This window comes from Crocodylus porosus, unplaced genomic scaffold (genome assembly GCF_001723895.1).
Source record: "Crocodylus porosus isolate Cpor-Errol unplaced genomic scaffold, CroPor_comp1, whole genome shotgun sequence".
Lineage (NCBI taxonomy): Eukaryota > Metazoa > Chordata > Crocodylia > Crocodylidae > Crocodylus > Crocodylus porosus.
This window is the reverse complement of record NW_017728931.1, coordinates 77623508-77650080: the sequence shown is the minus strand read 5'-3', so window position 1 is coordinate 77650080 and position 26573 is coordinate 77623508. Positions and strand designations below refer to the sequence as shown.

The 26573-nt window shown below is 41.2% G+C and overlaps 1 protein-coding gene across 1 annotated transcript in view; it reads left to right on the top strand.

Moving 5' to 3' along the window:
- The window catches only part of TRHDE (thyrotropin releasing hormone degrading enzyme), a gene marked incomplete at its 5' end in the record, with an annotated part of 317351 nt that overhangs the window by 194049 nt on the left and 96729 nt on the right, over nucleotides 1–26573 (top strand). The window contains 2 exons of the mRNA XM_019543934.1: nucleotides 18454–18519; nucleotides 21117–21304. Of these exons, the coding sequence (XP_019399479.1) occupies nucleotides 18454–18519; nucleotides 21117–21304 (254 nt within the window). The remainder of the gene's footprint in view (nucleotides 1–18453; nucleotides 18520–21116; nucleotides 21305–26573) is intronic.

Here is a 26573-nt window from a genome sequence, read left to right as displayed (position 1 = left end):
ACTTAAAAACAGCAGTGCTAGGCTTCCAGCCATTTTCCACTAACATCAAACCTCGTAGTTGGACTGCGCTCCTTTCATCTGTACTACGTAGTGTTCACCGTTTTATAATTACCTTTTTATACATTCCTATATTCCACTCTGAATTCCTACAGCTCTTAAATTGTGCAGCAGTCTGACACACGACATGCTATAAAAGACTTCTTAAAATATCAAACAAACAGATATTCTACCTGCTATTGAAGTATTTAGCCATGTTAGTCTGAAGTTAGGCAGAAGGCAGGGTAGGGTAGCATCTTAAAGATTAACTCGTTCAGAGAGACATAAGCTTGCATAGGTTGCAGCCTACTTCACCTACTTGTAATTATGTAACTCGTGTAATTTTTTGATCTAAGACTAGGTACAGGCATTACAGGTTTGCCTCGATTTATGTGGGTTCTTTATATGCGAATTCGCTTTTATGCGATGAGCATATTTAGACACATAATTTGTTATATGCAAAGTAAATTCACTTTTATGCAATCAACATAGATGCCCCCCTTGCCCAAGCAGGTAAGTCTGTGTAGGGAAGGGAGAGGGCCATGGCCCCACTCACCCCATTCTTGGCTGCAGTGGCCCTGGGAGAGGCCAGAGCCAGCTGCCTGTAGCTGCTGGTCTACACTGTATTCCCCCTGTCCCTGCTGCGCCCTGGCTCTGTGGTGAGTGCCTGCCCTGCCCTGCCTGGGGCTCTGCTTGTCCATACTCATCTCTGCTCCGTGCCCTGATGCAGGTAGCTGGTGTCAACTGCTCCTGGGGATGCTCCAGCACGGGCTGGGGTGAGTGCGGACAAGCGGAGCCCTGGGTGGCATGGGGCGTGGCACTTACCCTGGCCTCAGGAGTAGTCGACACCAGCTGCCTGTAGCAGCTGGACTACACCGTGCCACAAACCCCCCAGGGCTCTGCCGGTCCCCACTCACCCCTTCCCATACTGGAATGGCCCCGGGAGCAGCTGACACCAGCTGTCTGCACCGGGGCACAGTGTAACCCAGCTGCTACAGGCAGCTGGAGTTGGCTGCTCCTGGAGCCACTGCAGCCATGGCTGGGGTGAGTGCCACTCTGTTCCCTGTGCTTTGCTGCTCTGTGCAGCCCTGGGAGTGGCACCCCTCCCCCCACCCCTTCCCTAGTCCCAGCCTCACTCCGTCCCTCACCATCATGGAAACCTATCCCTATTTGTTACACTGTAAAGTGGATTCAGTTTATGCAAATTCAGTTCATAAGCCATACTCTGGGAACTCATGTATCGCATAAATGGAGGGAAACTTGTACATATAAACCACTATAAGTGATTGGAAACTGGTTTAAACCTTTAAGAGAAAAGAAGTTCAGTGCACACAGACCAATTTAAAAATGGCGAATCCCAATCTAAGATAGACCTAGATCGAAGCAGTATCAGATTTAATCAGTTTAGGTGAGACTAGTCTATCAAACTTCTGCACCTGATCCCCTCCTGATTCAACTTAGGTTACTTACCTCTGGTATCCCATGCCTCCAGGCCTAAAGAAACAAAAGAACAAAGGAAGATAAGTTCACTAGTGAGACATACCCCTAAACTCATCATCTTAAATAAAACCACATGCGCTGTCTAGAATCTAGGTCCCCACTAACCCTCCTCACAGGGTGCGGCGGGCCAGTATTGGGTGCTCCTTCATTGAGCCACTCACCTCACTGCACACGACCACCTTCCAGGCTCCAAGTGCCTCCCTGGGGGTGCCTCATGTCTGGCCGACCCCTTTCCTGGAGCACGGCTGCTAGCCTGGGGGTAACACTGCCACCACCCAGGGATGGGCTTGATTCTGGCTCTGCGCCCCCTGGGAAATGCTGGCTTGATAGCCCTTGAGAGTACTTGATTCACTTCAAGAACTTGGGATGCTTCCCTCAGTTGGAAGCACAAGTAGTGGTCTCCCTTAGTCAGCTGAACTAAGGGGACCCCAAGGCATAATCTAGACCCATTCCCAATAAGTCTCCTATGCTAGGTACAAAGGAGAACTTTATTGGTTACAGGGGGTAGGGTTGGAATAGGGTACAGGGTAGAGCAATATCAGAGAAATCCCATACAGCAAACTGGGATGGCTGGGTAGCCTTTGATTGCGCATCTGAGTTACTGCAAGCTATATGTCTAGTTAGATTTCAGGTAGACTTCACGAGTATCATCCAGAGGCAGGTGGAGAGTCCCTCTGGAGGAAGGCAGTTCCTTGATCATGAGTTTTGAGAGAGAGAGCAAGTTTCAGATGGTCCAGCTCTTCTCTCTCCCTGAGTCTTCCTCATGGCTGCTGCCCCTCCTCCTGGGCAGTCCTTAACTTATATAGCCCTTATGACCTCATTTACCTGGTCCAATGGAGGCCAGCACCTGTTGGCTGTCAGCCAACCAATTTGAAATGCATCATTAGTTGCTGGGCAGACTGGCAGTTCCTAGCTTCCCAGGGAGCCCAAACCCCTCACCCAGGTATGTGATGCCAGTCACGTAGGCAGAGGGAGCAGATTTCCCCCCCTCCCTTAGGAATGTATCCAGCTCAGGTTACCTAAAGAGATAGGAGAAGGTGTGTATCCTCTGCCGGGCCCATCCTAACCAAATTGTCACAAAGCAGTGTTTTTGGGGAGAAACAGAGGTGGCCTTCTGCCACACAGGGCAGAGGATTTAGCCTTAGCCTCCACTCATCCGCTCTGGCTGAGTCCTGGGCCAGCAACACGTCCGAGCTGTCAAAGATCTGTGGCAGCAAAGCTTCTGCTCCCCAGTCCTACATCCTGCCTGCACCTGTCTGCCAAATGAGACAGTGGGGGGGTATGATGGGGGAACAGAGCCTCCTGCCCAGCTCCAAGGCCCACCCCAGATCTGGGGTCTACATAGCTGGAGGGGGGGCCTGTACAGCAAGCTTTACCCCCTGCTTCCCCTGCTGTGCTGCCGAGCCCTGCCAAGCCAGGCAGGGGTAGTGGTGGGAGGAATCCCTTGCCACACAGGTCCCCCACCCCCTCTCAGCTGTGCAGACTCTGGTTTAGGGGAGGCCAGGGCTGGGGGCTCTGTTCCCTTTCCCCTTGCCACTTAAAGGCAGCTTGTGGAGTGGGGGGCAGAGCTCAACCCTGCTGGCCAGCTGAGTGACACAGACTCCCTGTTTGATAGAGCCAGAGCCTCTGTTTCCATCCCCCCTTTGTTCCTTCCGTCTTCGGAGAGCCCCCCATTGTGCTGCCACCTGCTAGGCTGCCAGATGTGCGATGGCAACCACCCTCTGGAAGACTATGTGACCACGTTCTGGAAGCCACAGGTGCCAGCAGTGGATTGGGGGCATGTGCCTGACAGCCAATCAGGGATGGCCCCTGCTCGGCTGTGCTTCGCTGCCCTTGGCAATCTCTGGCATGTTGAGAGGTGTGTGGGAGTGCCCTCGCCTTCTGGCCTCGGTCAGTGCAAGCATCTCTCTGCTTTCCGCCAGTGAAGGATAAACATATGTTCTATTTGTTCCCAATCCAACCTATGCAGCTTAGAGAAACCCACGTAGATTTGATCTATTCTGCCTCGGGGTTTTTGAATGTCTGTACTTAGCCTAAGACTCTAGAAGCATCAATATTACCTTTCCTTGTCCATGTGATCAAATGCTATCCATTACACATTGCATAACTTAAGACTGACTATACCCTGTTTATCTTATGCACCTATTTTCTATTTATTTGTAATTTATGATAATTACCTAGCTGCTATTGCCATCATTGCTAGGTCTGCATTCCACTAACTCACTTCTTGGTAGTTTTTACTGTACTGTTTTATTAATTAGGCACATTAAGGGCTAGAATTTAGTTTTTTCTCAGTGTCTTGTATATGGGGTAATGAGTAGCTGTGCCAGTAGCACAGACAAGGAATTGTGACACAGCTACTTTCTGGCCCCAGGAGGATATAATTTACTATACCTCTTTTGTTCAATGTTGATGTGCATCCTATTTTGTCTGAACTTTTCTGGCAAGTGTATTGAGTATAAACATGACTGAAATTCATCTCATGTGTCCCTTTACCAATTTACTCCAGACCACCAGGGATGCAACCTTTTTGGCTATGTTCAGACAGTCAAAAAGCCCGACGCTAAATTGATTCAGTCTTTGCAGGTTAGTCTAAGCTGCAAAGATTAAACTGAGAAGCAACTGGACAGACATTTGCTTTTATTCAGGAAATGTAGGCACATACCTGTAGTGGCTTAGGCCAGAAGCCAGGGGGTCATAGAGCATTGGTCTCTGGCATGTAGACATTATGGACTGTGTGTTTGCTTCCTCTTCCTGCTGCCCCTGAGGTCTCTGGGATTTCCAATCCAGAATTACATCAGAAGGACTCTGCAGGGTTGCCCATCACTACTTCTTTATGCTTCCACCTTCCTCTGAAATTTGTAGTCCACAGTTACAGCCAGCAGTAAGTTTTTTAGGAGGGCAGAGCAGAGCAGCTCTGTACGGGGGGGAAGGAAAGTTTAACCACCCTCCCTGGCCCCAGACCCCAGCCAGGGTTTGCCTGGGGGAGGGGGGGGGTAGTTCCTGCCTCCCCACACCTAAACCTTCTCTGCCAGAGCAGGCAGCTGGAGGAGGGCTGGAAAGCATGCTAGGATGCTGGGGGACTGTGATTTAACTTGAACCAGGAAGGGGTCTGGGACAGAAGTTTCATAAAATGGTGACCCAAATCAATTAAGTCTGATACTACATTCAGCCAGGTTTATCTTAAACTAGCTTCAGCCATTTTGAAACTGGTTTATTTGCACTGAACTTCTGTTCTGTGACAGGTTTCTGATGACTTAAACCACTTTATGTGTAACTTCTGTCCCTAGCCTTTAAAACTTCAACAGAGGGGGATGCAGCATTCAAGAGAAGAGGTCTACTTTCATATATATCCATATACATCCCTGCAAGCTGTGACCTGCTCTAACCTAGCTAGTATTGATCCCTTTGTGTTTTAAAACTCTTACACTCTTGACTGACAGCTGTCCCCAGAGCACCCTGTTTGTATTAAATGCAGGTCTTCTGAAACTCTCCACTTCTGTTCCATCATATATAGCTTATGTGGGAAGAGCAAAAAACAGCAATGCAGCATTTATTACCTTCTCCAGTCCTTTGGCATTCCTAATTGCCCACTGCCTCTCCCTCTTGATAGTGGGTAAAGATTTTCTTAAAAGGGCAATGGCTTTTTATTCCTTTCAAAATTAGTACATAAGGTATTTTGCTTTGAATGACTTGGATAACATGTTTTAATACTTTTTGTTCCTGGAAAATATATACTAGTCAGCATTCCGTGTGCCTGACCCAAAGTCTAGTGAATGACTCTGAGAGTGGGGGGGCATGTCTTACACACACACACACACGCATGCACACCCTATATTGTGTTTCAGAAGGCAAACACTCAAAAGTCAGAGAATGCCAAAAGTAGGTCAGTACAAGCTTAATTTGGCCCCCTTGTGTAGTACACTCTATAATTGCATGGTCCCCTGCTATTGTCTTCCAAAGACCCCTTCCTTACTCTAGGATGCCTAGGATGGGCCATGCTTATTGAATGAGCAGCTATTCATATGTTTTATCTGCATTGTTCAAAGTATATCCCCATGTTTTATTTACTCAACATTATTTCAACTGTTCTTTGAAAATATAATTGTTTATTTCCCTGGACCCCCTCCAGAGTGCTCATAACTAAAGTGTCTGAGTGCTCTACACACAATAATTAATTTATTTGCACAACCTGTGGGTATTATTCCTATTTTACAGAAGGGGAACTGAGGCACTATACAGTTTTAAGCCCAGATTTCCACTGATTTTGGGTGCCCAGTTAGAGACAGTTAGCACTTAATTCTGTGAGCATTATGTAGCACTTTATATGTTCAAATCATAATTTCTATTGCTTTCATTTGCAGATCTCATTCATATCAAGCCTTATAGAAACTGGGGTATCAAGCTGGAAAGCCAAAAAAACAAGGATCATACTGTTAACATTGCTATAAATAAATCAGTGGGAATTGAGCATCTAAATATCTTTGAATGTGGGCCAAAAAGATGAAGGTCATCTTTAAGTATTAGTAATTTTGTGTGCATGATTTGAGATGCCTAGGACTTGAACTTTTTAGAATGCCTAAAGTTGTGTACTTCATATATTTGAAGTACAGCTCTGATTGATTCACCTGGAGTTGTGAATGCAAACTAGACACCTGGGTCTCAAGGCAGGTACCTGCCAAATATGAAATGTACACTTAGTGACCACCTGTGTAAAGTTTGTTTGAAGGGACTTGCCTAGAAGCCCGCAGAATTGAGTGCTGGGCAGGTACTGTCCTACGCAACTATGCAGACATTTCACGTATGTAAAATCTTTTCTCTCCAAGATTGTTGCAGAATTCCAAAATGGGACATTTCCTGTAAGATGTACATTTGTCCAAAAATTCCAGCCCAGCAAGTTGACTAGCTAGGCAGGCAGGAGAACTGGTTGCCTGGTTCCCTGAGGAGCTAGGAAGCCCAACAGCAGCTTGCAGAAGTTGGGCAGCTTGACAATCTGCAAGGATGCTGGGGAGCCCAGCAGGCCCTCAAGTGGGAAGTCTGGCAGCCTGTCAAGCAGACTGCTAAAGAGGGGGAAAACTCTCGGAGCCTGGGGAGACTGCTAATTGGGTGGTTGGAGGACTAAGCAACCCAGGGAGCCTGCCCAGCTGCCACTGGGCTTGCTGAAGGAAAACCAGGGAGAGTAGTCGGTTCCCTAGTTCCTGTATATAATTTCTTCAGAACCAGCATGTTCTAGCTGAATGTTTTGATGCATTCAAACCAGCCTCCTTTTTTAATTAAACACTCTTGTGTCTGAACGTTTTTGTTCATCTCTGATAAGAAGTCTGTGACAAGGACAGGGATGAAATCGAGTTTTCTAGAGTAGTATTCAGCTGCATTCAACATCAGACCAGACCCTTTTCTTCTTCCAGTCCTTTGCCTCATTCACAACTCCTGCAACCAGAGAAGTAGGACTGCTAATTTTTCCATGGTATCCCAGGCTGCCTTCACCACACCCACACTCCTGGACCCAGTCTTCTTGTTCCTATTTCTTTCTTTTAGTCCCTATCCCATCAGGCTCTTTGGCTCAAATAATTCCACCCTTCACCACTGTTTTGATTTTTGTTTTTGTATATTTAAAACAGACACTTCCTTCTGTACATGCCTGTTGTCAGGAAGGGGTGATTTTGAGCAAGGGATAGATAAGCTCCTTTTTCTGACTTTCAGTCCCTGGCCCCAACCTGGCTCAAAAACAAAGATGAGCAGTCTGGGTCCACTGCTATAGCCCTGGGCTGAAGCTTGCTCAGTAGCTCTGTTGAGGGTATGCATGCAGTTTGGTCAGCATTGGAACTCTAGGAAGAAAAATGCTCTTTGATGGTTTTCTTCAAAGCTTTTACCTGTAAAACCTAGTGGGTTTGTACCAAGCCTGAGCAAACTGTAATGCTTCAAATGCTCACAACTTGGCCCGAAGTGGGAAAATTTTCACAGAAATTGAAAAAAAACCACCATACCCCTGATATGTGAAGTATCAGTCCAAATAGTTATGCTTTGGATAAGTTAAAAGCAGTGACAGCAGAATCAATAATAGGAAATGTCAGTCAACCTTAATAACTAACACTACAGTCCCATCTACAGCAGCAAAAAAACCCAACAAAAGACCAACAACCCACATTTTTTACATTTCATTCAGTGTCCCTTTAATACCAAATACATAAGCAGCCCCTAGAACAGGAAGTGTAATGCCCTCACAGGCTATTGAAGAAAACTACACCCAGGTCTCCTACGTACTGGATGAGTCCTTCAGTTGGTAGGGGCCAGATCCAGAAGGCAATGTGACTGTCTAAAGTGCCACTTAGTATTTAAGCACCTAGAGACAAGAGCATGATCCACAAAAAACCTTTCTGACCACAGAAATATCACAAGGGCTGTGGCTGCCTAAATTTTTACCGGTGAAGTTCCCTAAATATCTAAAGGCTGCTGCTGCCTGATCCAGAGTTGCCATCTTCAGTTCTTGGCTGAGCATTTCAAACTAGGCATTCCTCTGCTAAGGTCTTGGTAAGCATAGTTAGATCAGCCCTACCACACTTAGTTCAGCTCAGACAGCTATGCTGCAACAGCCACTTTCATTCAAGCATAGCCATGGTAGATCATTCTGGTAATTCTGTCCTGATTTTATGTAAGAGCCTAGTGGCTAGAACACTCTCCCAGAGGTAGAAGTTCAGTGTCCTCCTTAGCTTAACAGTGTCTAATGCCATGTTTTGCACATCCCAGGATACTGCCCCAAGTATCAGACTATAGGCTAGGGTGAAGATTTGGATGCTCTCCAGCTGCTCTCCTGGTAAAGGTGGGCCACTTTCCAGAAAGGCATGATTCATGGGTCCAAAAGTGAGCAGGCAGGAGGGAATATAATTCTGTAGGCAAGCAATAATGGTACTTAGGAAGCGTAGTGTGAGTTGCTTTTTAGTTTCTGTTTTCAGCACTGTGCATTTTCCTGAAAGCAACACAAAATACATACACAATCTTGATTTCTTTATGGTTATGAGCCAAAATCCCTTTGGTTATTATAATCTGGATCATACTGCTTAACGGGTAGTGATTATACTGGCTGGAAAGTTTTCCAGCTGCTATAAACTATTACTTTATTTGCTCAATGCTAAGGTGCATTTTCAAAAGAAAAAAAATAAGAATAAGATTGCTGAGTTACATTTGTTTCCCCAGGACATTATTACTCTTTATGACTATCTCTGAATCAATGATCTTTTGTATAATACATATATAGCTTTTTGACATGCTTTCAGTAAGTTTTATTGTTGCATGTGAAACTCATCATTACTATTTTCTCCTACAGTTGTATTCAGAATAGGTATGAATCCTTAGATAACATCAATTGGCTCAGTGGCTGTCTTAAAATATGATTCAGACTGCATGTATTCTTTCCGAATAAAATCATATTGTTTTCATGATGGGAGTTTAGTAGCAGCCTCATTCCCTCAGGTTTATTCCTTCTGTCCTGGTACAAACAAACCTCTTGTTTAGCTTTTTTGGAAGTCAAAAGGAATGTCGCCAGGACAAAAATCTCAGGATTACCTTTTTTGTTGCTGGTGAATACTTATTCAAAACTAAAATACATAACTCTACTTTCATTTAGGCTAACAGAAATTTTTTTAAAAAAATCAATAAAGCAAGGCCTCATTAGATTCCTTAACTAACTGGAAATTCAGTTGCTGCCTTCATTTCTCACCTGTTACTAAACATTTTGTCTAAGATGCTGTCATTCCCTTCATACCTAGAATACAAATTAAATGGTCATCCTGATCTGCCTTCTATTGGGTCCTGGCTTTTTAGTGATAACCACTGGTAACCTACAGCTAGTTATATTTTGAACAAATTAGACAGAATTTGTTGATGCATAGTCACACTGCTTGGATTTACATATCAAACTTGAAGAGGGATAACCATATCAATATTGGTTATTTGCTATGTAACCATGGGTCCTAAAACATCTGGGAATGTTGACAGGTAGAAAGTTATAGGGTGCTTCCCAGTTGAAACAAATGCAGGCAAAATTAGGTGTGCACAGATAGACATATCAAATAAACGAGGACCATGTTACTGAAAAACTTGAGCTGTATTTTGCAATCCTGTGTGCAGTTTTAATCACCTTATTGTTTTGCCTGAGAGCCTTCAGCACTGAGAAGAAATATTTAACAGGTCAGAAAGTCACTGCAAAAGCTGATAAGCAGGGTTGGAGCTTTACAGTTGGTGCTCTGTCCATCTATTAATTTTTCTGTAGATATTATCCAGAGGATGCTATCATCTAGGTACAGTGATGACGCACAAATCATGTTCTTAATGGATTACTTCCAGTGATTTCTCTTGACATCCTCATTCTAACCTGCATTACTGTGGAATTTCTTTCCAATTCCAGGTACTTAGGTTTCTGCAAAAAAAATAGTATAGAAAAGGCACAGTAAGCAACTGTTTACATTGCTAGTAATCCCCAGCACTGGTTAATGCAGAAGTGCAATCAGTCAGTACTGTCACAATTAATAAGTGCCATTCAGATTCCTCTGGAAAGGGGCCCTTCACTTTTTGTCGATTTAAAATATATTCATTGAGTAAGGTCTCAGTTTGCTAAACAAAACCAAACAAATGAGATCTAAAACTAATGCACAAATCCAGTAAAATATATGCAGTTCTATTTTAAGGAATACTTTATTTCTCTAAAGCTTGTTCTTAGTTCAGCAGTTTAGCATTACTGCCAAATAATACATCAAATGCAGTTTTTCTTAAAGCAAAGCTTAATGTACTAGCAGGTGTCTCACTCTACAGCAGTGCTAAACATCAGTACCATCAGACTGTGATGGCAAAATAACTCTACCATTCTGCTAACAGTTCCCTTTAGATTTCTAATGCACATTTTTTGCCACCACAGTGCAGTTTCATTTGCCATATTTCAAAAGGCTCCTATTCCTTCCTCCTTTATACATTAGTGGTTAATAGGGGAGAAGGGACTTACGCTATATACTGCAGCTATTTTGGTCTTCTGGTAAGAATTGCTTGTCACACAGATGTGTTTAAAAGTATGCTAAATGATGCTAGGAACCTTCTTAAGAACAAGGTTCAGGTTTGTGGTTTTAACTCCCCACATTTACATCAAATTGAATCATAGTTCAGATGGCTTCACAGATTATATAATCCCATATTTTGCAATATATAAAAGTCTTAATGTGACAAGTTTTCTCATGTTAAAATCACAGTAGTAAAACTGCAGTGACTTCAGTTGAATTACTCCTAATTTATATTGCTGCAAACTTTTGGAAATTTGTCCCTTTTCTTTATCAACAGGGAGGTTGCATAGAGAACCAACTATAGTCCTCTTACTTTAGTCCTTTCTTGGTCTATCCTCCTTCTATTTCTTGTTATCTTCTGTTTTACATAAATTTCAACAGTGGCCTGTTTTGTGGAAAGTTCACATCTTGTAAAGTGTATTTTGCACTTTAAACCCTCTATATGGGATATTAAAAAGTGCTTGAAATTGGCTTTATCCCATTCCCACTAAAATCAATGTTAAATCTCCTATTGACCCACATTACATCAGAAATGTCAACATTGCAGATCTGGTTGTTTTCATAACTTATTGGAGGTTTATGAATTACTCTGAAAAAAGGGAAAGGTAAAATACTGTAATTATTTTGGTTTATACAACAATGCTGGCTCTAGAGAGAATTAAGATTTATTTCCATGTGAGGTTCCAGTATCACTCTTCTTGATTAGTAGTTATAGCTTGTTGTTTGAAGATAATGATTTAATTGCAGATACGACTTGATGACAGTGGATGTTTTCTGATTGCTCATTATTGCAAGCACTATGTCACTGCTGTATGTGTGAAAGATATAAACACCCCTTTTAAAAACAAAGGGCTGGATCCTGAGCTGGTGTATATTGTTGTAGCAGCTCCACTGACTGACTGTTTACACCAGCTGAGGAGCTACACTGAAGGGAGGACAAAGCAGCAGCTGAAGTGAGCACTGGATGGGTACAGCTGAGGTACATGCGTGCCCCATAGACAGTGTTTAAATTCTGACTGACACTTCTGTATTCTTGCCTGAATCAGTATCTTAGTTATTCATGAATGGGCACTTTTAAAAGATAAACAAATAAAACTGTGAGATTAAAGCTGACTTTTGTGGTAATCACAGTAAAATTGTTGAAAAGTTCCAGTTGACCGAGATTATTTGTAGTTTACTGCCGTTGTTGATTAAACAAGAGTCCTAGTTGAAGCCAATGATCCAGCTGTTAAAAATGTACAGTATTATGTAAAACAGGTAAGATCACACTTGATCTTAGTCATTTAACAAAAAAAAGATTAAGGCCAGGATCTTTTGAAGTGGATGGTTATTCTAGGTACCAAATTTGATGCATCTCATCTAATTTTCAGAAACTGGGAAAGCAATGACAATCACTTTTTATTTTAGGAAATCTTGGTCAAACGTATCTATAGATATAACTGAAAATGATTTTACTGATATTTAAAGAATATCCAGAGGATAAATACTTTGCTATAGTACTTTTAAATTACACATGAAAACTGATGTAAACAAATTAAATAACATTAAATAAAGAGGACTCACGGTATTTCTACACAGGGAAGGAAGCTCAAGATGCAGACGTCTGAATTAGCTAAAGGTCTGAAATTAAAAACCTGTGTGGACACTTTCATGGAAAATTTCAGTCACCTTAATTTGGTTTAGCTTATTTACATTAGCACTTTGGAAGTGAATTAAGCTAAATCAAATTAAGGCCATATCAGCTCTGAATGAGAGTGTGTGCACAGAAGTGTGATGCAATTTAATAAATCTATTTTAAAAGTTAATAAGGGTAAATTTTCCTGAGCAGTCTGCACAGACAAGCCCTATATTTTTTTGAGTTAACATTTTTGCATCTCTTTGAACATGTAAAACACAGAGAAATGCTGAAGACAATTGACTGTCCTTTTTATGCTCCTCACAGTAAACCACTAGGACAAAATCTGGTAAAAGTAACAATGGCATTCTCTTGGCACTAGGTTTTTCAGTCTTAGACCATACTCTGATCATAAATCAGAATCATAATGCTGTTCGTAATCCTGTCCTTTCTGTGATGCTGGTATCAATGAGAGGCACACAGGAGGATGTGCCTGTACACAGCACAATAATATTGCTAAGTAGTATCCTGGGATTTGAGGCTATTTCATGCATGTTCATAGCTTCCCCATGAAGCTAGTGCTGTCATCTTTTATTGTAGTTTTAATGTCATTATTTTTATCTATGGAAGTGGCGATTATTTATTGTTGTTTGTTTTGCAATATTGATGTCATGGCCAGCCAATACCTACATTTTTTTATGAGAAATATATTTTAATTCAGTAGCAGATTAAAATATGGCAAGGTTAGCAACTGTTTTTGTCTGTTCTGGAAGACAATTTCTTATGAATATTAAAATATAATCTCTGAATTAAATATAATCTTTAGATTGATATTACCCACACTGGTACTTTTTAACAAGATACCTGGAAGACAGTTTTCTGGCATCCTCAAATAAACTGATTCTATAAGTGAAGCAGCTATTTATTTTAGAGTAGGTGGATACCAGTGGTTCTGCAGTGCTTCCTTCTATTACGATCCTTGTGTCTCAGTATTGAGGTGGCTCTGGTTTTGAGGTGGCTAATGCCAGTGTCTCTTTCCCCTCAAACAGAATTATTCACTGACATTCAGCATTTAATTTCTTGTACAATTTTTCATATAAAAATACTCTTGACCCAGCGGTTTGCTGTAGCTCCTCCACTTACAGCTCTTGACCGCCTCTCTTCATAAAACTCTTCATCACTTGTGCAGCCTCATTGTCAATGCTTTACTACTGATTCTCATTCACTTACAGTTGTCACACTTTATCTAAGACATGTACAGTACTTTCTTCTCTATAACCCTTCATCCAGGCTTTGTGCTTTGAGTGTCAGCAGCTTTGATGTTAACAGTTTCAAGGAAGGAAGATACCAGGGTCAGCATTTCATTTGAATGCCTTATGGTAAGATGTTACGTTTACTAATCATTCCTGGGTTCCTTGGTACCCAGTGCCCTTGAGATATATGGGTCTTTTAGTACAACCAGATGTGGCAATCATTCTCCTGGGAACTGTTTACCAGAAGCACAAAAAAGAGCAAGGGTGGGGACAGGGGTATGAATCTTAGACATGTAGGCTGCAGTGTCAATCCATGATTTTCATGGGAAGGAAGTAGATTGCATTCAGATGAATGCTACCATACAGCTGGTCTTGAAATCAACTTTTATCCTGAAATCAACTTCTCTTACTTTTCTTATTTCAGTTACACTTGTGTACATCTGGCACACTGTGTATATGCATCAGTGTCAATCAACATTACGCTGATTATGCTCAAAGGAGAATTTGGTTCATGATGGCTATGAATATACAATAAATTTACCATCTCTCAGTGGCAGCACTGTGCTGCTCCAGGCAGCTGATTCTTAATGCAGAAATGGTGTAGTTGCAGCCACACAGACAGGCTAATTAATTTTGGGCCTGGCTACCTGGTGCTGGCACTCAGCAGTGTTAATTATCCCTCCCATACAGATACAGCTAAACACTGCTTCTGGTTTATGAAACAGCCCGCCTGAGGCAGCGCAACACACTTGAGGCCACTGCTGCTGGCACCATTAAATTTACTGCCCTAGCCAATAGATCTCTCTCTGTTTCCAGTGATAGATCTGCATTCTGTACTGGGAGTACAATACACACTTGGGTTTTTTCCCCCCCATTATATTTTTTTCTACCTGTAAGTGTGTATCAGCCACCACCTTTTACTAATTATAAGTATTAGTATTTCTGGTTGGAGGAATTAGCTCATTTTTTCCAGCCCAAAAGGCTCAATCCCTAGCAGTAAGGAGAGAGCTCAGATTGAAGAGGGATAAAAAGACTTCTTTAAGATGACTCATCTGACTTATAAAAATATCCAATGCAGTAAAGGACCCAGAAGTTTAATCAGTAACGGCACTACTACAAACATCTGTCAAAATTCTTTAGCATTGTGACTGTGTTTTCTATTTCTTCTAATACTTAAGCCATCTGCTTCAATATTCAGGTGATAATTTAGTTACCAAAGCGTTAAGGCTTTTAATTTTCTTTAGAGATTAAATGTGTTATTTGAGAAAGCATTAGAATTATAGTTTAATTCTGGGCTGTGCAAGACCCTACTTGCTGCTTTGCAAATTTCTTGAAATTGACACCTGTGGTATGGTTGATCTCTGGTTTCCTTTGGGTATTGGAGTAATTCCTGTAATAATATTTTGCCAAACGGGAGCTTCTGGAAAGAAGAAAAAAACCCTCTTACATGCTATTAGAAATGACTGCTTGCATTCAGTTTTTTTTAATACAAAGGTTTCTACCATATTTCATTATTATAATCCTGCAAAGAGAAGCTCGCTTTTAAAAAGTTATAATGATAAGATAAACTGAGGATTGGCTAATTCCAGGTGAGTGTTGGCTAGAGCTATATTTATACACACACAAAAAAGTGTCATTGATGTGCCTTTGATTAATATTTTTTCTGTATGACACTCTAAGCCAGATCCCTAACCTTGCTGAGCATTCTTTGTACTGCCCCCATATTGTGAATCAAGTCTGAAGCCAGCTCTCCTCATTAGTGTTCCATTTTCCCTGTGTAGAGGAGCCCGTCGGGATGTAGGGATGCCACAAAGATTTCTATGCCATCATCCCTCCTGGCACCTGGCTTAGGGCTGAGAGTCATGGGGTGTCATAGACTTCCCTTCCCCTCCAGTGTTCCCTAACTCTTAGAGCAGCCTTTGTAGCTTGTACAGCATTGTGTCAGAGACTGGCTGACGGCAGGATGGTTTCAGTACCACACATTTATGAATAAGATGCTTAAAGCCACTTTAACTCTCATTCTGAGCTGAGCTAAGTGCACTTTAGATCTGGGCTGCTGTGATTTGAGTATCGTCTTTCCTTTCCTTTCTTTTCACTTTGGTTCTTTTTTCTAAAATATATGGGTGAAATTGTGGCTTAAATATCCACTCAAGAGAATAATAACAACTTACTTTACAGCCCCACATGAGCTACCCAGACTGAGAGTGTATTTGCTCAAGGGGAAGCAGGTAATATTTCTCTGCTTGCTCTCTCCTTGAGCTAGTGGATGGAGTTGGGATGGAGTTTTAGCTCCTATTCCTGGGAAGGGAGGTGTTGTAATTGCCGTAGGTACGAGTCAGCAGTCTTCGTCTTTCCTCTTATTTAAGTTGAGGGAAGCACAGATGGAATTGTGGCCCTGGGTATGTCTACACTGCTGTCCAATGGTTTGCACTTGTATCTGTGGGTGTAGATGTATCCATGGTAGTTTTAAAACAACTAGCAAGGCTGCTTCTAGGCTGGTGCAGTTTATATACCAGCTCTTGTTTAGGGCTGTGCCTAAGGTCTCAATCTAGATCAAAGGCAATGGACAAAGGTAAGATAGTGTTGTATGATATAATGACTATAGCTTTATGTTGTATTTATCATTGTATTATCTTTTCTTATTTACTTGTTAACACTGCAGTTCTTTTTGTTTTCCTCCATGCCATAAACATGTTACCCCCTGCCCCTTCCAAAAAACCCCATGGAGTTGCAAACAGACCAACTAACCTGTATATTGTAAGACAAACAGAATGTATTTGCCTGTCTTGGACGTGTTTCTGAATACAAAAGTAAAGACAGATGTAATATGTGGCAGTAGATTGGTAAACAAGATTATTTAGCTCTATGGAGTAGATTCTCATACGTTTCAATTACCTTATTGAATTGCATACAGATCCTATAAGCAAATATGAGAAGATTGATGCAGATTGCATTTTCTAGCACCATTTAAAATGTACATGTATGTTTGTTGCTATTGATTTACCTTGTCCTATTTTTACTGTTTTCACTTTTTAATTTACAATTCACTCTGTTTATTGCTGGATGCTGTTGAATTCTTAACTGCATCTCAACTGACTCTATATTTTTAGATAAAATGGAAGCACACTGTATTGGTACAGCCTGTATAATGTCTTTTTGCAACAGTTATTCTCATGACATTGTTAGGACTAGGCATGCAGTTAACACAGTCAATGTTCTCATTTAGCCTTTCTAGCCTGTGATTAAATGGGAGTTGCTGCGTGTTGTACTATGAGTTGGCTGACAAAAACTAAATCTGTCACAGGTGCTACAATTTGTACATCAGAAAATTTGCTTTCCAAACACTAATTATTCCCAAAGTATCCTACTTCACACAAAGCACAGATAAGACAGTCAGCAAATTTGTCTTAAATCTATCATTAGGCTGTAAATTAGGGTTTGTCTTCTACCATTGTTTAAAGTAGAGGTGATGGAAATTCAAATGAAGGGGGACCCTTCATTTTACAGCTTCTCCTGTGGTTTGTTGCTGTCATTGTTTATTCTTACAAGCTAAGTGCAGACAGTATATGTTATTCCAATAATCATTGTTGAATTTCAAGTCTATTACTATATGGGGGGGGGGGGTGAATGCGATAGCATAGTTGGGAAACACAATGAATGCAAATGGAAAGATCTTGTGCCTGAATGATTTAAGAGTACCCTGAGATATGTTTGAAAGAAAACTAAATAGTTGTGAATTAAATGGATTTGGGAGTAGCTGGTTGTTCTCAAGAGCATGTAGAATCGTAGAAAAATAAGAGGAGAGAAGATTTCAGGGGGTCATCTAGTCCAGCTCTCAGCTGAAAGCAAGAACACGTCTGTGATTGTCTAACCTGCCCTTAAAAATTTCACAACCTCTCTAGGTAATCTGTTCCAGTGGTTAACCATCCACATAGCCAGAAAATTCTTCCTAATATGAAATATAAATTTCCCTTTTTGAAATGTAAGCCAGTTCTTCTCCTGTCCCATTTGGCTATAGAGAACAGTTGATCACAGTCATATTTAGAACAACCCTTTCTGCAGTTGAAGACTGATCCAACCTCCTCTCGGTCTTCTTCAGACTTAATAACCCCACTTTTTTTGACCTTTCATCACCTTTCATCCTGTTTTAGTAGGCAGCTTTTCCTTTGAAGAGCCATGAGGGACACTTTTCTTTATGAGAATGATTGCTCCAAGCCTTTGGCCTTATGGTTGTTGAAGAGAAAGCAATGACAGTCAGTCAACAAAATTGTGGCGGAGTAGACAGGAAACCTAAATTTACAGACCTTGAGTTGGATATTTTAACGTATCTCTTGCAAACAATTATTTTTTTTTGTATTGGGTATCACATTTACTTGATATACACATTTTTCTGTTGCTTTCCATGGCGGAGCAACTTTAAGAGAGCATGCTGCAGTTTGAATAGACACTATTATTTGTTTTGACATTTAATCACAGGGAGAAAACACCTGTCTACCAGACCTCTCTAAATAAGACTATGGCTCTGATGGGCTATTTCTTGGTTAAATATTTTGCAACAAATCTTGATGACATTATTCTGCAGGTTCTTGACACTAACCACACATTGACCTGCTATAATGATGTTTACCACCTTGCTATAAAAGGTTTTCCCTCTCGTTTCCAAGAATTGCCTCGAAACAGATTCTGCGATTATACAAAGATTAATAAATAGTTTAGAATTGTTAATCTTCATTGATGAATTGAAAAGATAAAGCACTGAATGCTGGAGGTAAACTGCCTAACATTTTCTGCATTGAGATTTATGTGATCACAGTTTACAGTATGTTAAAAATCTCAAAAAAATATTTATTTACTCCTTTAGGGGGAACATGTTATATATTTTTAGACTTCTAAAAAATGAAAGCATTTATGTAGTTTAACTTATTCTAGCCAAGGTTCACAGCTATAATTATTTGGCCTGCATATAGTAACAACTGGTTTATATTTTATTTTATTTCTGTAGGACTATTTAACCATTCACATGTATGGTAATGCAGCCAGAAACGATCTCTGGAATACACTGTCAAAGGTAAAGTACTGTAAAACATAACACTGCGAAGAAATCAGGAAGCCAGTGGTATTTTTCATGCTGAGGTGTGGAGTGAATTATGCATATTGAAATTCTGAAGCCCTGGAGCAAATTTAAAAATTTATGTAAAAAAATGTTTTTTCGCCTTATTGGAAGTGACAACATCACAAAGGTGTTTTCTTAGCATTTCCTTTTTGTGTTTACCTAGAACAGGGGTCAGTAACCTAGAGCCTGTTGGCCTGCAGAGTAGCTCTACTTGGCCCAGGAAGCTGGGACTTCTGCAGAGTTTAGGTGGTTGGGATGTCTGCCCATGTGGCAGCTGGGTAGCAGGGAGAAGTCATGTGAATGGCACCTGGGTTGGAAGGTGCAGACTGAGCTTGGTTATTTTGGTGCACTGCTCCTGAAATTTTACAGACTCCTGGCCTACATTATACTTCCTTGTCTGTGTTATATCACTGAGCTCTAATAAAAATAAATTAATAGATTCTGTGCCCATTAACTTTAGTGGTAGCAAGGTAAGAAGGAAAGAGTGAAAAAAGGTATAATTTGGCATTTATATTTCACGGTCTTTTGATATGTCATATTTATTTGAAGGGCCAAAGTTTTCAAGTTTGGCAACCCTATTTTCTACAATGAACTATAATTATTTAATAGCCCATTTAGCATGCTGCAGTTATACAATGACACCCGCAGACCCTCTTGCTTCTTCTGTAAAGCTTCTTGTTTTGCCCCTTTCCTTTTATTATGTAAAAAGGTTGAGAAAAAATTCTCAGCAATATGCTATGAGAATTGCATATGTATCAATTTGCACAGCAAGCATTCTCTAGTCTCTCACTCTCCTGGAGTCTTTCCCCAATAAACACCACTCTTCCATTCTGTCTGGCTTACTGTATTACAGCTGAGACTCCACCTGATTTTATTTATGCTCATGTTAAATTGCACAGAGACCAGCTGTATTAAACTAAAATAAGTTATTTCTGTATTTGAGAGTGTTGGGGGGTGGGAGGGGTCTGCATATGTAAGGCTTAGCTTTAGACATCAGGACCAAGATTTTCAAGTGCAAATGATATTTTGGGTCCAGGATGAGAAATGTACAATGTGCTTACAATGATGTAAACACAGAGAAATCAGATGATGTCAATTCCTACCTGAGAGTTACTTTCTCAGTGCTGATGTAGGCATGCCCCTATAAGAATTAGGGGTAAAAGTACACTAGTGTAAATTAACATTATGTTATAGTAGCATCCTGCAGTCTCTCCTACACTGGAATGAGTTGATTTTCTGTTTGATTTGGATCCTAGTGGAGCTTCCATCAAGAGCAACTCATTGTCAATTGCACTAGTGTAATTGTGTATGTGCCCTAGCCCTTACATATCTTGAAAGAGCCCGTTTTTCAGAGGCCAGGTCTTCAATATTTTAACAATTATTTTAAAGCATCTCAAACTAGGCATCCAAAATCAGTAATCCTTAATAAAAATGTTGGTCAGTGTATCTTAAAGAGACCAAGTCCTTTTTTAGCCTTAGCTTATTATGGGAATATTTTACATATGGCATGAGTGTCAAACTAATGGACCAGGGACTGGCTTCAGCCTGCAAAGCCAGGTTGTGTGGCCTACGAGGCTGGCAGAGGAGCTGGAGTTCAGGGCCAGAGCAAGCAGGAAGATCTTGCTGCCAAAGTTTGGGTCATAGAGCCCCATTGGCGATGTATGTCTTTAGGGTGTGGGGGGCAGGAGAATGAGCATTAACCCCCACCCCTACTCCTTGTCCTGCTGCTTGCCTTGCCACCACATCTGGATCAAGACTGCGAGGAACCCTACAGTTCCAGTGTGTTCAACTAAGATCTGGCCCAAAGGGAAGAGTGAGTGTAACACCCTTGGTCACTGTTTAGGTGGATGCTACAAATATGAGGAAGGTCAGGAGCTACAAGTGGGGTTTTCAAAAGTACCTAAATGATTGGAGCTTAAGTCCCATCCAATATCTTATCCTGTATTTAATTTGGATTTCATAATTTACCACAGGAATACTGTACTCACCCACATACATACACAGCTTTTCCCAAAAATTGGCTGCTCAAAATAGGGTTGTGCATTATAAGTAAGGAAATAGGGTAAAAGCAGCTTCTGTATGTAAGCCTCTACCAGGCAGGGTAGTGAAATAACACTGCACCTGCTCCACAGAGAGCTGCACAACATACATTCTGGGCACCTTAGCTGCTGCTGCTTAGTTAATTACTGCTACTTACCAGTACTTATCTACTTGCAAGGATAGATCTTTTTTTTTTTTTAATTCTCTTTCAAAAAACAAGGTGCGTATCTTATTTCGGGATATGTTGTATCAGTAAAGTATGAAAGTATTTGTTCCTTTTAGTTCAGAAGTTACTTTTTTATATAGATGCCCTAACTTTATGCAGGAGGAAGACCTCTTTTTATTATTTCTACTGGACAGGGTCCATATCTGGATACGTGCATGTTTATACATATGTTTCATTGTTATTAAAACACTAAGAACAATTTATGGCTCTCTGGTTCTCTGTAGTAAATGCCAATATTTATTCAGCATATTAAAACAAAACTAATGTTGATTTCTTTTCTTTGAAGGCACTAAAAAAAGTTGGAAAATCAGTAAATATTCAAGAAGTAATGAATCAATGGACATTACAGATGGGTTACCCTGTTATCACCATCATAAGAAATGAAACTGCTGTCAATACCGTAGAAATCTTTCAAGAGCGCTTTATTTATGACATCAGTACTAAAACCAAGGATCCCATTCTTGGAAACAGCAGGTACTTAAATTTATTAATAAACATTTGTACTAAAGAGTCGTAGTTGTTTAGAAGTTTCATACCATTTTGAAGTAGAAATCTGTGTCGAAATCAGTAAGCTCCGTCTAGAATTGATGGTATGATACTGATGGCATATGACCCTTCCATTTTATTTTATGAAGGATGATTTGAGTTAAAAGGGTTAGACCTCTATCATTAGAAAAATAGAATAACAGAAATAATGTTTTTTATGTGCACATTTGCATCTTTAGAGCTCTCTTTGGCTATTTTCAATCTCTGTCACTCATCTGTTCCCTCTCCTCCTCTTCTTTTGATTTTATTTTGATGTTGTGAGCCAGCGTGTGGCTGGAAGGGTCTGCAGCTGCACAGTAGCTGTAAAACATCAGCAGACGTGTTTGCTTTTATTGACAGAGAATCTTTATCACTAGTTTTACAACAATTTTTACCTCATACTGATGCTCCTGATAGCTATGTGTTGTTACATTAAAGAAAAAAAAGACAAGGTAGTATGAAGTGGATGTTTTATATGGTAGACTCCGGAAAAAAGCCTTTGGGATGGGCTTAAAGCCCAGGTACTGGTTTATTAAAAAAAAAATGTATTGTATTCATGCTCACATTCTGGTTGAGGGGATGGCACAGCTGACTTTGAGTGACCTTTGTGCCATCATTGATCTTGAAGCTAGTCAAGAGCAGATTTGTTCAAACTATTCAGCTCCCATGTAGTTGGTCTAATTTAACAACTATTAATCATAGAGAAGAATGGCTAGAAGGGACCTCCAGAAGTCATCTAGCCTAAGGTAGGATGATCCCTATGCAAACCAACCTGTACAATCCATAAACTAAACTCTACATAAGACTGCTATCAACCCTGATGCAACACAAACCTAACACCCTAACCTGCTCGGGTAAAGAAGGGGGATCATGGCAGCCAATGTCCTTCTTTTATGAAACATTGTCAATATATACTCAAGAGATCCCAGGTAGAGGGTCAGGCCTCCTACTAGAGAGGGAGGCAAAAGACCCCATAGTCTGTACCAATCTGACCATCGGGTAAAATTCCTTCCCGACCCCAAATATGGCAAGCGATCTGACCCTGAGCAGAGAGGCAAGGCCCTCCAGCCAGGAACCTTTTGGTTTTGGTCCCAACAGGATCGCTGTAGTACCCCTGTCAAAATCCCCAGCCTTGGCTGTAGCCAATACCCAGACCTCTGAGGAAGGCTTAAAAACATCCTGACGTGCAGCAGAAAAGGGGAAAGGGGACATCCAACAAAGCCTGTAGAAGCATGGGAAATATTTATAGGACATGGATATCTATGCCTAGAACATCCCTGACTAGTGATTGTCCACCCTCTTCTTGAACACCTCCAGAGATGGAGAATCCACAACTTTCCTAGGTAGTCTATTCCACTGCATCACTATATTAACAGTGAGGAAGTTTTTCCAGATATCCAATCTAAACTTCCTTTGCTGCAACTTCTAGGCATTGATTTGCATCCTCCTCTCTTCAGCAAGAGAGAAACAGTGCTTTCTCTCTTCTTTATGGAAGCCCTTCAGGTATTTGTAGACTCCTATCATGTCCACTCTTAAACAGCTGTTCCAAAAGCAGATCATGCTTAGCTCCTTCAGCCTCTCCAAGCCCCTTATCTTTTTTGGACCTGCTCTGACTTCTTCAAACCCAGAACTTCACACAATATTCCAGATAAGGCCTAACTGGTGCTGAATAGAGAGGAACTATCACCTCCCATGTCTTGCACTTACTGCTTCTATTATTGCATCCCAAAACCATACTTGACTTTTGTGAGTTTGTGATCTACCAAGGCTCCCAAGTCCTTTTCCATAGTGCTGCCATCCAGACAGGTATTACCCATGTTATATTTGTTTTTTTGATTATTCCTCTCAAGGTGTAGCACTTTGCATTTGTGCACATTGAATTACATCTTGTTAACTCTATTAACTCTATTTCCAGTCTGTCAACATCTTTCTGAATTGAGTTTACATCCTCCAATGTGTTCGGAATACTTCCCAGTTTTGTGTCATCCGCAAACTTATTCAAGAAGCTTTCTGTGCCAGCATCCAGATTGTTAATAAACATGATGAACAACACTGGGCCCAGAACAGACCCTTGTGTGACTTCACTTGAAACCTCTTGCCATTCTGACATGGAACATCCACCGTGTAGTAGTTTTATCTAGGGTTGGGGATTGACTGGTCAAATAAAGTTTGGCCAAGTGACCAGTCAAATATCAATCAAAAACTGTAAAACATTGCCAGTAGGTCCAAATAATACACAGAAAAAGCACACATTTTCCATTAAATGTATCAAAAAACAATTTAAAAATCATATTTCTGTGAAGAAACTACAAAAAATGGGTTTTTTTGTAAAATTGCTAAAATCTTTGAGTGGTCAAAAATGAGCAGTCAGTCCCAGTTTTATCTTGCCCACATTTCTCCAGTTTGTTTATGAGAAGGTCATGTAGGACCTTGTCAAAAGTCTTGCTGAAGTCCAGATGCACTGTATCTACAGCAGCAGTCCTCAAACTTTGACAGATTGTGCACCACCAGTTTAAAATGATACAACCCTAAGTACCACCAGCAATTTTTTCAGTTCAACCTTAAGTACCACCGGCAAATTTTTGTCATATGAAGTAATTATAATAAATCTGTTAACACATACCACTGACAAGTTCTCTGTGTACCACTGGTGGTACCCATATCCCAGATTGGGAACCACTGATCTGTAGCATTCCTTTTATCCACCCAAGTAGTTACTTTATTAAAGAAAGAGATCAAGTTTTTCTGACACAGTTTGTTTCTCATAAATCCATAGGGGCTCTTGTGGCCAGCTTCTCCTCCTTCAGATTCTCGCAAATCCCTTTCCTTAGTACATGTTCCATACCTTTCCTTTTTCATGTCCTTGTGACAAGGTATTTAGCAGATTCTTTGGAATCTGTCAGGCCATGCTATGAGCACTTCTGCTTTGCCCTCCAATTTGCAAACTCTGGGCTGTTAACCACATACCTTAGCACCCATACCATGCCAGCCACAACACTTGAGTAATTTCCCAGATATTGAGGTAAGGCTAGCTGGTCTGTAGTTCCCTGTGTCCTCCTTTTTGCCCTTTTTAAATAGTGGTGCTACATTGGCCCATCTCCCCTAAGAAGCCAAAGAGAACCGATGTTAAAATGATGCTAGCTTTCCTTGATCTGGGGGAGTCCTCAGCTTCCTGTTTAAGGCAACTTTAAGGTCATTGTTTAGGGACCAGCATCAGGTCCCCTGAGCCGAAAGCAAATTCAGAACCATCTGTTAGGGATGATTCTTGAGCATTATCATTTTGTCCTAAAAGCTGATGTTTTCTTGTCCACTGGCTGAATGGGGCAAAGGGCAAGCTCTAAATGTTGGCTTCTGAAAGTTGAGACAGTAGGTGTTAATCACCAACAGGTAGAACTAGGTATAGGTGTTAACATGGCACAGTGAGGTTTTATAGAGAAATGTGCCTGTAAAGAAAAGCACACAATGTCATATACTGATAAATGGGATATGTGCATTTTTTCTCCATGGCTTAATGTAACATGAATATTGTGGCACTCAGACCCCCAAAAATGCAATATAGTAAATTGTATTTTCACTGACTACTTTTATGGTACTACAATTAAAATAGCCCTGTATTTTTTAAAGAAAAGCAGACAGAAGAAGAAAAATCACATGTACTGATAGAAAGTGTTTGTACAGTCTGAAAAAAGTTTACTTTTAAGTACAAATTGCCTATCTAGAATGTGCATGTATACATATTTGTAAAAATAATATGAATACATTTTCTTACTCAGGAAAGCAATGAGTAATGTTTTTTAGGTAACTTAAAACAGGAGTACTGCAGTAATCCTGGAGCAACTAAGCAGCAGTGCTCAAATTTCTGGCCCCACAAGCTGAATGAGTAGAGCAGAGCTGGTCCATGTCTCATGGACAACTGTGTCACCCATCATGGGTATAGCATCCATCTTGCGAAATCACTGAGCTCCATCATGGGTTGGCTCAGTGTACAGGCCAGATCCAGTGTGCGGTTGGCATGCAGGGTTCATCCTTAGGCCGAACCAGCATGTCGTATCTGGCCTGGGAGGAAACCCACGTCCTGGCCCAGCTCTATGCACCGGATCTGGCCTAAGAGCAACCTCATGTGTCAGTCGGGCTCCACACACTAAATCTGGCTCTGGAGCAACTCTGTACATCAGCACAATCTGGCATGTGGGGCCATGCCATTCAGCCCGTGGGACTCCCCATGAGCCTGGAAATGTTGGCAGCATTAATTGATGCAGCTTTGGAAGCCGCAGTAATTAATGCTGTCACTGCTGCATTGCTGCCAAATTTCTGGACCTATGGGGAGACCCAAGTGCTGGATGATATGGTTCTACAGGCCAAAATGTGCCTATGGGCCTGAGGTTGAATACCACTGCCTTAGTGAGAATAGGCTTTATGGTAATACATTTCTGGTATTTGGATCCTCTTGTGAGCAGCCTTCTTTTTTTCCTTTGCTTTCTCTACATTTGTACTTTTCCTCTTCTCTGAGGAGAAAATCTGATGTGATGGAACAGTGATGTAAGGACATGTGGGCAAGTGGGCATGCACCCTAGGCATTGCCTAAACAGGGGAGGCACAAGGGAGTTATGGGGGGCACTCCATTCTCCTGACTCCCATTCCTGCCCCCCTCTCCAGCATCCTGCACCTTTCTGCAGCAGCTCTGGCCAACCACAAGCATGTGAGTGAATGAGGTGCAGTCTGAGAAATGTAGTTTCTGCTGCCAAGTGACGTCTCCCTGTTTTTGCTGCCAAAACTGGATGTTTTTTGTCTGCTGCTCAACATGAATGTCAGCAGTAAAGAAGGAGGTAGTGTCTCCTCAGGGAGCAGCAAACTTCCAGTTGCTCCTCCAACACTGTATAGTGTCACCGCTACTCTGCCATCCTCTCTGTATGCCAGAGCTGGAGCTGCAGCCTGCTGCAGGGAAGGTGCAGGGGAGAGGAACAGCTGGGGCAGTGTGCAGTGCCTCTGCAGTGGGAACATTTCATTGGTTGCATCCCTACATCAGTCACCTAGATAGCAGAGCTCTGATCTGCCACTTTCCAGTGAAAATGATATGAAAATCATATTACCTGAAGGGTAAGTTCCAAGGGAACAGAGGCTATAAAAAATTAAGTGAAAAATGAGACATGCATATTCTACTAGTCTATCAAAAATCATCTTCCCCCAAATTATATTAAAGTCATATAGTTTGATTATA